The 12,484-nt window shown below is 44.2% G+C and overlaps 1 protein-coding gene across 2 annotated transcripts in view; it reads left to right on the forward strand.

Moving 5' to 3' along the window:
• The window catches only part of SCN11A (sodium voltage-gated channel alpha subunit 11), a 110,891-nt gene that overhangs the window by 33,193 nt on the left and 65,214 nt on the right, over positions 1-12,484 (forward strand). For both annotated transcript variants that reach the window (XM_057491494.1, XM_057491495.1), the window contains exons 2-4: positions 1,954-2,225; positions 5,336-5,453; positions 6,541-6,643. In XM_057491494.1, coding sequence (XP_057347477.1) covers positions 1,962-2,225; positions 5,336-5,453; positions 6,541-6,643 — 485 coding nt within the window. In that variant the 5' untranslated portion in view covers positions 1,954-1,961. The remainder of the gene's footprint in view (positions 1-1,953; positions 2,226-5,335; positions 5,454-6,540; positions 6,644-12,484) is intronic.

Here is a 12,484-nt window from a genome sequence, read left to right on the forward strand (position 1 = left end):
TTATGGCTCTTTTGTTCATATTCCATCACATTTTAAGAGCTTTGCTGACAGAAAAGACTCATGCCCTAGGGTTTTTTTTTTTTTTAGGAGAGCAAGGTACAGGCTTTTATTTAGAGATAAGCTGAAAGGACAAAGCTCCTGGCTCACTCCAGGAGGGGACAAGAGAGTCCATAGTGGTGTGTTGTCTAGGGGTTTTATAGGCAGTTGAGGATTTTCAAGAACATGAAAAAAAGCTAAGGTGTGTGGACTTATGAAGTGGTCCCAGAATATTTAGAATTGAATTAACACAAGCAACTTCCTGCTCTGATGATTTCTCCCTGAGATACCAGCATCTTGGTCTGGGGGCCTATGAAACAAGGCCACCTGCTCAGCCCCCAAGGTGGGCCGAGGCATTGTTTGCTAAAGAGTAAGTGAAGAATTTCTCACGTCTTAACTTCTTGGGTAGTAAAATGCAATCTTATCTTTAAGGTGGAATCCTTCTTGCCTTTTACTGTGTTGTTTATGACTGGGCCTGCATACTAACTTAGTTTGCCCAGTTTGCAAAATCACTTCATCAGATCTGAAGGAGGAAAGGCAGCACATAGGCCTGGGCCTTTTAGCATGCTCAGGTGAATCTTACATGATTATGAATGATTAGCATAATAAAAACGTGTGCTACTCTTATTTATCTGGGGAATATTAACAGATCTCACTGAAGAATGACTCTAGAGCTGAATGTTTAACACAGAGTATTAGTAGGGGGTTTCCTTGCACGTTGAGCGACGGGGAGAGAAGAAAAATAGGATATAAATAAGCACCGTGTACAACTTTCAACGGTAAAATTCTCCCAGCCACCCCGCAGAGATTGGGCCACACCGAATAAATATCCAGCTTCTGTCTCCAGGCACTGGTAGAGGAGGGACAGGTCAGGCAGTTCCGGAATGGCTGCAGGGTGCACCGGTCCACCCTCTTCTCAGAGTTGGAGCCTTGGAAACCAGGCGGGCAGTGGCAAACGTAGAGAGAGTCGGGGGCTGCGCCTCCCACACATAAGGCACCGTTGAAGCAAGGTCCATCCACATGTGACCCCGCTCACTTCACACCGCAATCAATAGAAGCCACGGGAACAGGCACGTTCAAAGGACCCTGGTGCTTCAATGACAGGCGCACGATCCGGGAGGTGGGCGCGGGCGGGGCTGAGGGCGCCCCGGAGCTGTGCCAGGCGGCGACGAGAGGCGGGTGCGCCGGGCGCAGGGAGCCGTCGGCTGCCGTTTCCTGGGGAGAGAGGCGCGGGCGTCACAGCGAGGCCGGGTGGGAGACCTTCCCTCGAGCGCCCCCCCGAGCCCGCGGCCGCCTCGCTCGTCCCGGCGGCCCCAGTCGGCGCTCCCGCTGCCTCCCCGGCCCGGAGGGTCCCCGAAGGCGCCCTGGAGGCGGGCCCGGGCGGAAGGGGCTCGGTGGCCTACGCAGCCTCGGGGTACCGAGGGCTGGAGGGTGCGTGCGCAAGGACGTGAGCAGAGGGGGCAGTCCCAAGGGTTTTGATTTTGCAACCCATGGCCCTGCCCACTCAGTTCCCCTTCCTTCCTCTTCTGTTCATACTGTGACTGCTTGTGTGCCATCTACAGGCCCGCTTCAGGGTTCAGGGGTTCCGTCTTGCTGTCATGCTTGGTGCCTGTGTCTCGGGCCTAGAGACTAGGTTCCTGCCCCACTGTTCTTGAGCTCAGCTTCCTATCTATACCCAGATCCTCCAGGAACAATGCCCGGCTTTGGTCCTGCCTGGGCCCGTGGCTCCTGCAGCACCCAAAGCGGTGGTCACCTCTCCTGACCTGTCCCACAGCTCATGAACTCCCCTACCCTCTTGCCTCAGTCTCAATTCTTGCAGGCCCCCGCAATGCTGTCCTTGCCTGTTGGAGTCCCGGGTGGGCTGTGTGATTTCTGCCTCCAAGCCCTCTGAGGCTCTGCTGCTTGTCTCTGTCCTAGAGGTGAAGATGGATGACAGGTGCTACCCAGTGATCTTTCCAGATGCACGCAACTTCCGGCCCTTCACTTCTGACTCTCTGGCTGCAATTGAGAAGCGGATTGCCATCCAAAGGGAGAGCAAGAAGTCCAAGCACCAGACCGCAGAATCCCAGCCTCGACCCTACCTTGACCTCAAGGTCTCCAGGAAGTTGCCCAAGCTCTATGGTGACATTCCCCAGGACTTGGTAGCAAAACCCCTGGAAGACTTGGACCCATTCTACAAAAATCACAAGGTAGGCCTGAGGCTGGCCACGCAGTTTACAGAGGTCAGGCTGTACTTCTCCTTTGCCCTTGTTGCCCTGGGAGCTTCCCTCAGAACTCACCCTCTGTAATGCATGTCCAGAGGAGACGAGGACTGGGTGCTCCAGAAAGGTCAACAAGAGTGTAGAGAAAACAGGGTGGCTGGGGAAGAGGACTGGATTAATGGTCAGGGAAGTTGGGGCAGGCCATTTCAAGTGACTGGCATTTTGATGCTGGGGACTCACTTCCCTGATCCTCATTTTTCTAATCTGCACAATGGGAATAACACCTGCTTTCCCTATCCTACAGCATATGCATGCTCTGGAAGCAGTGTATAAGCGTAACACGTTATACTGATCTGAAAGATTAATATAACTGTCCAGAATGTCCATTTCAGCAACAAGAGTTTACCTTGAAAAGCCCTTAGGCAATAGGCCCTCTAAGCTATAAAGTGAGATTTATGAAGGTAAAACCCTACACCAATACTTGACTGGTAATAGGTACTCAACAAATTGATCTAAGAATATGGTAATCAAACAGGCACATGCCCATTAGATGTAAATCCCATGCCAACATGTGATGGGCTTTCTGTTTCATCTACCTAGATGTAGTTCTTGCAAGGAAATCCTAGTGAAAGTTCCATAAGGGGGCCCCTGAGAGGAGGTGTGAGCTCTGGGCTCTCTGATAGCTGTTCGAAAGTCCAGGCACTGACAGAGCTGTCCTCGGCAGACTGTCCCCCCTGGAGAAGGCCCAGACCTGGCAACCATCAACTCACTGTGCCCAGCAGCGAGTGGAAATCCCACCTCCCTGGATCCAGTTCTGGGAGGTAGAAGGCTGGGAGTTTGGGGGAAGTTCTAGGAAATACTGGATATGAGAGCATTCTTTGTGGGCAACCATGAAAGACTGCTTCCAAAGAAGGGTCACCTGGTTCATATGTCCTTGAATGGGGACAGACTTAGGGCTACCAGGCCAGATGGGGAAAGTGTGTAGAGGAAAGTGGAGCATGAGTAGGAGGACAAGAAAGGGCAGGAGAGATGAGGGGCAGAAACACCCTAGTGTTTCTCCTTCCTCTTATGCCCCTGAACTTGGGGTACTTCTTGGAGGCAGAGTGACTGAATGTGAGTTAAGTGTCGGAGGCCTCCTTCTGCCTCCAGGCTGGACAGGAGACCCCCAGGCAGGTGGCAGCAGGTGTGTAGTGGACAGGCCTAGGAGGACAGGCTCTGTGCCAGCCTGGGTGGGTATTCCAGGACCATCTCTGCTCAGCTGGGGTCCCCCATTTAAAACAGAAGACGTGATGCTCATTTGGAGCTCAGCACATGCATAACCCTACATGGCTGGTGCTCCACAGTCATGCGAAGTCTGTGTGGCTGTCATCAGCATTCCACCTGGCAGACGAGGAACTCAAAGACCAGATGCGGACATGACTCAAGCAGGTCAAACAGCCAGAGAGGGGTGCAGCAGGATTCAAACCCAAGGGCTTTTCTGCAGTCGCAAGCCACTTCTCTCCATTTAGGGAAAGGGGTGGAGATTGTTAGCAAGCAGACAGGAGGAGCTGGTGCCTATCATTTTAATCGTAAAACCCTGGCATGTGTAGTTAAATGCACCATTAGTTGAAATATTTGAAGTACTCAGAGGATGCATTAATAAAATATCAAAATCACAGGGCACAGCAGCAGAGCCAGTATCATGCCACCTGTTAATCGGTAAGACCTGTCTCAAGGAGAGGTTTGCCCTCTGCCCCCAAATTGTCTTTCTATGCACAGGAAGGGCCCAGAACCCCCAGAGTGAGTCTTGGGCTCCTGAGCTGGTAGCTTTAAAGAACTTGGTGGCCTGTTTCATTTGGGTATGGAGGCAACGAAAATATCCTAGTCCAAACTACTCCCCGCTGCCAGGAGGCACCAGGCAGGGAGGTTCCGCAGCTCAGAGACAGTGGCTGGCGACTGGGTGCTGAAGGCTGGTGCCCTGGTGCCTCAGCCGGGGCAGCACCCCACCCCTGCTGACTTGGGCCTGTGGGCCAGGCCTGTCGTTTCTGCCTGAGCCATGCTGGAGCATGTGCCAAGTAGTACTTTTTGTAAATCTGGAAGGAGCAGAGACACAGGGAGACAGGAATGACCCTCATTCTGTAAGAGCTTGTGTAATGAACAGCTTTGGGGACACATAAGTGGACAGCAAGATTAATTAAGTATAATTAAATGGAAAGAGGGAGGCCTGGAGCTGATATCAGAAACCTGTGAGGGATGAGCTGTTTGTCCAGGGCCTGCTTCATTCCCAGAACCCAGGAAGACGCACCAGGAAGAAATAGACGCAGGCTTGTGTTCTTCAGGGGGCCCCAACTGGCACTTTGGTGGAACAGTGCACCACTGGCAGGTCCATCCTAGGTTTTTCCTGTACCTACACACTAAAAACCAACAGAGCCCCTGGAAATTGTGACAGACAGCCCAGAACACCCATATGCATTCCAGATGCCTTCTGAGGGCCTCCCCTGCCAGATGAGAAACAGCCAGATTTGCTCCTGTGTCCACAGGAGGATGGGGAGTCCTCAAGGTTGGAGTTGGTGGCAGACTCCCCCATGTAGGACTGCTCAGGCATGACAATATGGATTTCTAGGCCCCTTCTTCTGAGGGTCATTACAGAATTTTCATTAGTAATCAAAGTAATTTAAAACAATCTGCTGAATGTGATATCCAGTGCTACTTCCATGTCTCCAAGCTCTCCTGCTGCTCTGGTCTTGGAGTACAGTATGGAGGGTTTTGTATGCCCATTGTTCCCCTCACCCCAACTGTCTTTATTGTGGGACCCTGTGTGCTCCATTTTCTAGAGCATCTGGGTATCCACTGGGTGGGTGGCCCACAGCCCAGTACTTATCTTGGGACTCTGAGTGAGACCCAGGCCACACGGGGGGACCTGTTGGCCTCCAGAGTCGCAGTGTAGGTTGGTCAGAACCGACCTTGGGCTTCCACCTCAGCTGTCCACCCAGAAGCTGTAGTTCCACAGGAGCCAGGCCACACTACAACCCGTATGTGGTTCCAGTGCATTTTCCCCAAGTGAATTCATGGAAACTTGTTTTGTCACTGCATGTTATTCTTGTTGTGTTTTTTTGCAGACATTTATGGTGTTGAACAAAAAGAGAACAATCTACCGCTTCAGTGCCAAGCGTGCCTTGTTCATTTTTGGGCCTTTCAATTCCATCCGAAGTTTGGCCATTAGAGTCTCAGTGCATTCATATCCTTTTGTGGCATCTTATACTTCACCCAGGTCATATGGAAAACACCTGAGCCCCAGGCTGCCCATGTTTGTTGTGCACCCAAAGGCAGGTGGCTCTTAGGTGAGATGGCAGTTTGGGGAAGTAGTGTGCAGAGGCACCAAGGAGAAAGGGATGTTTAAGCTGAGACCCAAAAAAGGTTGTAAACTGCCAACCTGGGCCCCATATTTAGCTGACAAATGTGTTGTGTTGGACCTGCACAGTGTTTAGAACTTTTTGGAAACATTCTCTCATGTTAAAAGTCCACATTTCCAGGTTCTCTTGAAAAATGGAACCTCAGTCAAGGGTAGGCCTGCATTCCCACCTGGAAAAATCGGGGTAGTGAGACGCCGCTCCCTCTTTAGAGTGATACACGCCCTGTTTCACCACATCTCCACTCACCCCGCTGTGACCCATTAGCAGCCCCTTTCAACCATTCATGTGACTTGCCAGCCTCTTTGTACTTCGAGTTTTCAAACCTCAGTCCTACAGGATACAGGTAGGCAGGAATTACCAAACATTTCTGGTATGGACAGTGGTGGGCCAGACCCTGGCAGCCCTAGGCTAGGGGAGTGGAAAGACCTAGCCTGGAAGACATAAAGAAGTTCTGAGGAGTTTGGGGAGGAAGAAATGTTTAGGTGGGTTCTCTAGAAGCAGAGCCTGAGATGGGGCTTCTTACTTAAGTGAGTTAGTAGAGGACTACTCTCTGGAGAAGGAAAAACAGAAGCAGAACGGGGCTAAAAGGGGAGACGAGCAAGGCTGGGGTGCCAACAGAGCCCCACAGCTGGACTTATGGGGAGCCTGGGAGCATGAACTGGTCCTGAGCTACCTGGCCGGGAAGCCCTTCAGACATGTGGTGCTGGGCTGTAGCCCTCCCGGGAAGGGGGCTGCCATTTGGCCAGGCACAGTTCCTCAGGGGAGGGGACAGGAGTGAGCTGTTCTCAGCCACACTCACACTTAGGGGCCAGGTGCCTGTACAGGGACAGGGATCCGGGGGCACCACAGCCCCACCACAGCCATGATGCTGTGTGCCACCTGCAGTGTGCCTGCCTTAACGGATGTGGCCACGCTGTTCAGCATGTTCATCATCTGCACCGTCACCATCAACTGTGTATTCATGGCCATGGCTTTCGGGAAGGACAACAGTAACATAGACACTGACCAGGCAGAGTAAGTGACTGTCCTCACTCATGTCCTAAGCTTTTAAGCAAATGCTCCTTAAAAGAAGTATGATTGCATCAGAGTTTACATATGTAGGAAAGATAGTCACCCCAAATCCCAATCCCCCAACACAGATGCTCGCAGAGTTAACTTTATTTTTGTATACAGTTGTTTGTCTTTGAAGACCTTTAAAAATGACATTCATAATAAACATCACACACACAAATTTCATGTCCAGCTTTTAAGTGGTTTTCTTGGTGCTTACAAAGGCTTGTAGGAATCTATTTTGATGGCTATATAATGTTTTCTCAGGTAAATAAACCATAGTTTACCTGACCTCTAGAATTTTACTACTACACATAGAATTACAGCAGCACCTTTTTGCATAAAACTTTTAAAAACGGTTTTCTTAGGGTAGAAATACATTTCTAGATTCTGTTTTTAGAAGTAGATGTACTAGGTCAAACAATACATTTTATTTATTTAGTTATTATTAAGGTATGATTGATATACACTCTTATGAAGGTTTCACATGAAAAAACAATGTGGTTACTACATTTACCCATATTATCAAGTCCCCACCCATACCCCAGTGCAGTCACTGTCCATCAGTGCAGCAAGATGCCACAGATCCACTGTGTGCCTTCTCTGTGCTGCACTGTTCTCCCCGTGATCCCCCACACCATGTGTACTAAACATAATACCCCTCAGTCCCTTTCTCCCTCCCTCTCCACCCTCCCTCCCACAACCCTCTCTTTTGGTAACTACTAGTCCCTTCTTGGAGTCTCTGAGTCTGCTGCTATTTTGTTCCTTCAGTTTTGCTTCATTGTTATACTCCACAAATGAGGGAAATCATTTGGCACTTGTCTTTCTCCACCTGGCTTATTTCACTGAGCATAATGTCCTCTAGCTCCATCCATGTTGTTGCAAATGGTAGGATTTCTTTCTTTCTTATGGCTGAATAGTATTCTATTGTGTATATGTACCACCTCTTCTTTATCCATTCATCTACTGATGGACACTTTGGTTGCTTCCATATCTTGGCTATTGTAAAAAGTGCTGCGATAAACATATGGGTGCATATGTCTTTTTGAATCTGAGTTGTATTCTTTGGGTAAATTCCAAGGAGTGGGATTCCTGGGTCAAATGGTATTTTTATGTTTAGTTTCTTAAGGAACTTCCATATTGCTTTCCACAATGGTTGAACTAGCTTACATTCCCACCAGCAGTGTCGGAGGGTTCCTCTTTCTCTGCATCCTCGCCAGCATTTGTTGTTCTTTCTAAGGATGTTGTTCATCTAAGGATGCTGGCCATCCTTACTGGTGTGAGGTGATATCTCATTGTGGTTTTAATTTGCATTCCCCTGATGATTAGTGACGTGGAGCATCTTTTCATGTGTCTGTTGGCCATCTGAATTGCTTCTTTGGAGAACTGTCTCTTCATATCCTCTGTCCATTTGTTAATCCAGTTATTTGCTTTTTGGGTGTTGAGGCGTGTAAGTTCTTTATATATTTTGGGTGTTAACCCCTTGTCAGATATGTCATTTACAAATATATTCTCCCATACTGTAGGATGCCTTTTTGTTCTGTTGATGGTGTCCTTTGCCATACCGAAACTTTTTAGTTTGATGTAGTCCCATGAGTTCATTTTTGCTTTTGTTTCCCTTGCTCAAGGAGATACATTCAGGAAGAAGTTGCTCATGCTTGTATTCAGGAGATGTTTGCCTATGTTGTCTTCTAAGAGTTTTACGGTTTCATGACTTACATTCAAGTCTTTAATCCATTTCGAGTTTACTTTTGTATATGGGGTTAAACAATAATCCAGTTTCATTCTCTTGCATGTAGCTGTCCAGTTTTGCCAACACCAGCTGTTGAAGAGTCTGTCATTTCCCCATTGTATATCCATGGCTCCTTTATCATATATTAATTGGCCATATATGCTTGAGTTTATATCAGGGCTCTCTAGTCTGCTCCATTGATCTATGGGTCTGTTTTTGTGCCAGTACCAAATTGTCTTGATTACTGTGGCTTTGTAGTAGAGCTTGAAGTTGGGGAGCGTAATGCCCCCAGCTTTATTTGTCCTTGTCAGAATTGCTTTGGCTATTCAAGGTCTTCTGTGGTTCCATATGAATTTTAGAATGATTTTCTCTAGTTCGTTGAAGAATACTGTTGGTATTTTGATAGGAATTGCATTGAATCTATAGATTGCTTTAGGCTAGATGGCCATTTTGACAATATAAATTCTTCCTATCCATGAACATGGATGAGTTTCCATTTATTGGTATCTTCTTTAATTTCTCTTAAGAGTGTCTTGTAGTTTTCAGAGTATAGGTCTTTCACTTCCTTGGTTAGGTTTATTCCTAGGTATTTTATTCTTTTTGATACAACTGTGAATGGAATTGTTTTCCTGATTTCTTTCTCTGCTAGTTCATTGTTAGTGTATAAGAATGCCACAGATTTCTGTGTATTAATTTGGTATCCTGCAACTTTGCCAAATTCAGATATTAGATCTAGTAGTTTTGGAATGGATTATTTAGGTTTTTTATGTACAGTATCATGTCATCTGCAAACAGAGACAGTTTAACTTCTTCCTTGCCAATCTGGGTGCCTTTTATTTCTTTGTGTTGTCTGATTGCCATGGCTTAGGACCTCTAAATTATGTTGAATAGAAGTGGGGAAAGTGGGCATCCTTGTCTTGTTCCCGATCTTAAAGAAAAAGCTTTCAGCTTCTCACTGTTAAGTATGATGTTGGCTGTGGGTTTATCATATATGGCCTTTATTATGTTAAGGTACTTGCCCTCTATACCCATTTTGTTGAGAGTTTTTATCATGAATGGATGTCGAATTTTGTTGAGTGCTTTATCAGAATCTATGGAGATGATCATGTGGTTTTTGTCCTTCTTTTTGTTTATGTGGTGGATGATGTTGATGGATTTTCAAATGTTGTACCATCCTTGCATCCCTGGAATAAATCCTACTTGATCATGATGGATGACCTTTTTGATGTATTTTTGAATTTGGTTTGCTAATATTTTGTTGAGTATTTTTGCATCTATGTTCATGAGGGATATTGGTCTGTAGTTTTCTCTTTTTTGTGTTGTCTTTGCCTGGTTTTGGTATTAGAGTGATGCTGGCCTCATAGAATGAGTTTGGAAGTATTCCCTCTTCTTCTACTTTTTGAAAAACTTTAAGGAGGATGGGTATTAGGTCTTCACTAAATGTTTGATAAAATTCAGCGGTGAAGCCATCTGGTACAGGGGTTTTGTTCTTAGGTAGTTTTTTGTTTACCAGTTCAATTTCATTGCTGGTAATTGGTCTGTTCAGATTTTCTGTTTCTTCCTTGGTCAGCCTTGGAAGGTTGTATTTTTCTAGAAAGTTGTCCATTTCTCCTAGGTTATCCAGTTTGTTAGCATATAATTTTTCATAGTATTCTCTAATAAATCTTTGTATTTCTGTGGTGTCCATAGTGTTTTTTCCTTTCTCATTTCTGATTCTCAGAGAGTACATTTTGATGCTTTTATTATTTTTATTTTGGTATCATTAATATAAAATCACATGGACAACATTGTGGTTGCTAGATTCCCCCAATTATCAAGTCCCCACCATATACCCCATTACAGTCACTGTCCATCAGTGGAGTAAGATGCTATAGAGTCTTTTTTAATGCTTTTATAAGTATATATATTGACAAATATTTTCCAAAAAATTTGTACTAATTTACTCTACCATCAGCACTGTAGTCTAATAACCACTTTTACTACATTCTTGCCAGCATTACATTTTTTCTTCATCAATGTATGGAATTAAAAATGTTTGCATTTCCTTAATTTCTGGGTGGATTGAACTCTTTTTGTGAATCATGTATTCCCATCTTTTCCCATGTATCATTTTTGTTTGTTTTCCTGGTCAGCTTGAGTGAATTCTTTGTATAATTAAAATATTAACTTTTTGTGATTTTAAATTGGCTATTCAGACATACAAGTTAATTTTTCAACTGAGAGAGTCCCATATTTTGATAGGTGTTCTTTTGTATTGTTGTCTTAAGTTTTCTAATTTAATATGTTTACTGTTTTAGTGTTTCAGGAATATATGGAGGAACAAATTGAATAAATAATAAGATACCATTTATTTCTATCACATTTTTAACATAGTATAATCAATATATAGAACATTCTAGCTGCCCCAGAAACTTCCTTATGCCTCTTTTCTGTCAATCTCCTGACCTCTGCTCCCAGCCCCAGGGAAATACTGATCTTTCTGTGCCTGTAAACTAGTTTTGCCTTTTTTCCTAGAATTTCCCGTAAATGGAATCATATGGTATTCATTATACCATACTTTTGTGCTTGGCTTCTTCCACTTAGTATAATGTTTTGAGATGCATCTGTTTATCACTAGCTTTTTTTCGTTTTGTTGCTGAGTTGTAATCCACCGTATGCGTATACCACAATTTGTTTACCCAGTCACCTGTTAATAGACACTTGGGTTGTTTCCAGTTTGGGCTATTATGAATGAAGTTTCCATGAACATTTCAGGATAAAAGTCTTTCTCTGGCTATATGTCTGCATTTCCCTCAGTTAAATACCCTGGAGCACAATTGCTGGGTCTTAAGATAAGTATATGAGTAACTGCAGAGTATCCTGAAGTGCCTGCTTGTTACATTTCTGCCAGCAGTATATGAAAGTTTGGAAGTCTTTATTCATTTCTTCCTTCCATTTAATTTGATTTTAATACACTCTTCTGTTCCTAGCTTCTTATGGAAGAAACTCAAATAGTTGTTTTTATCTCTCTCTCCTTTTATTGTACTATTATAAAAGTTATAAATATCTATCTAAGCACTACTTTAGCCATATCCCACAGATTTTGATACATTGTCCTTTTATTACCTTCATTTAAAATTATTCCCTACTTCTTCTTGTGATGCCTTCTTTGTCACATGTGTCATTTAAAAGTATGTTTAAAATTTTTAAATATTCATTTTTTTCTAGTTATATTGTTATTGATTTTGAATTAAATCCTCTGTGGTTAGAGAGTATTTTCTCTAACTATATGTTAATTACCTATATAAGTATACTCTGTGAGATCTCAATCTTTTGAAATCGGGAGAAACTTGTTGATGGTCTAACTTGAGGAATGAAAAGAATGTGAATTCTGCAGTTGTTTGGTAAGATATTCTGTAACTGGTTAGGTTAAGGTGGTTGATAGTATCATTTAGCTCTTTCATACCTTCACTGCTTCTATTAGTACATGTATGAGTATTATATCTTCCTGATGTGTACATTCTTTTATCATTATGAAGTGTCTTCTTTGTCTCTAATAAAACTCCTGTTAGTATTTGTTTTGTCTGATGTTGATACAGCTACCCTGGCTTCTTACACTTGTTTGCGTTGTATATCTTTTTCCATCCTTTTACTGTCAACCCTTTGTGTTTGTGTATTTATAGTGTATCTCTTGTAAAGTGTGTGTCCTTGGTTTTTGCTTTTTATGCAGTATGTGCCTTTTGATGGAATGTGTAGTTCATTTTCATCTAATGTAATTATGGATCTGCTCGGATTTAGGTCTGCAGTTTTTCTATTGGTTTCCTTTTTTTAAATACAATATTATATAGGTTTCAGGTGTACAAATAATGATTCAACAATTATATGCGTTATGAAATGCTCACCGTGATAAAGTTACCATCTGTCACTACACAAAGATATTACAGTATTATTGACCATATTCTCTATACTGTACTTTCATCCCCGTGACTTACTTATGTTATAATTGAAAGTTTGCACCTCTTTATCCTCTTTACCTATTTTGCACACCCTCATTTTGTTCTCTGTATTTATGAGTGTATTTCTGTTTTGTTTGT

This window comes from Manis pentadactyla, chromosome 14 (genome assembly GCF_030020395.1).
Source record: "Manis pentadactyla isolate mManPen7 chromosome 14, mManPen7.hap1, whole genome shotgun sequence".
Lineage (NCBI taxonomy): Eukaryota > Metazoa > Chordata > Mammalia > Pholidota > Manidae > Manis > Manis pentadactyla.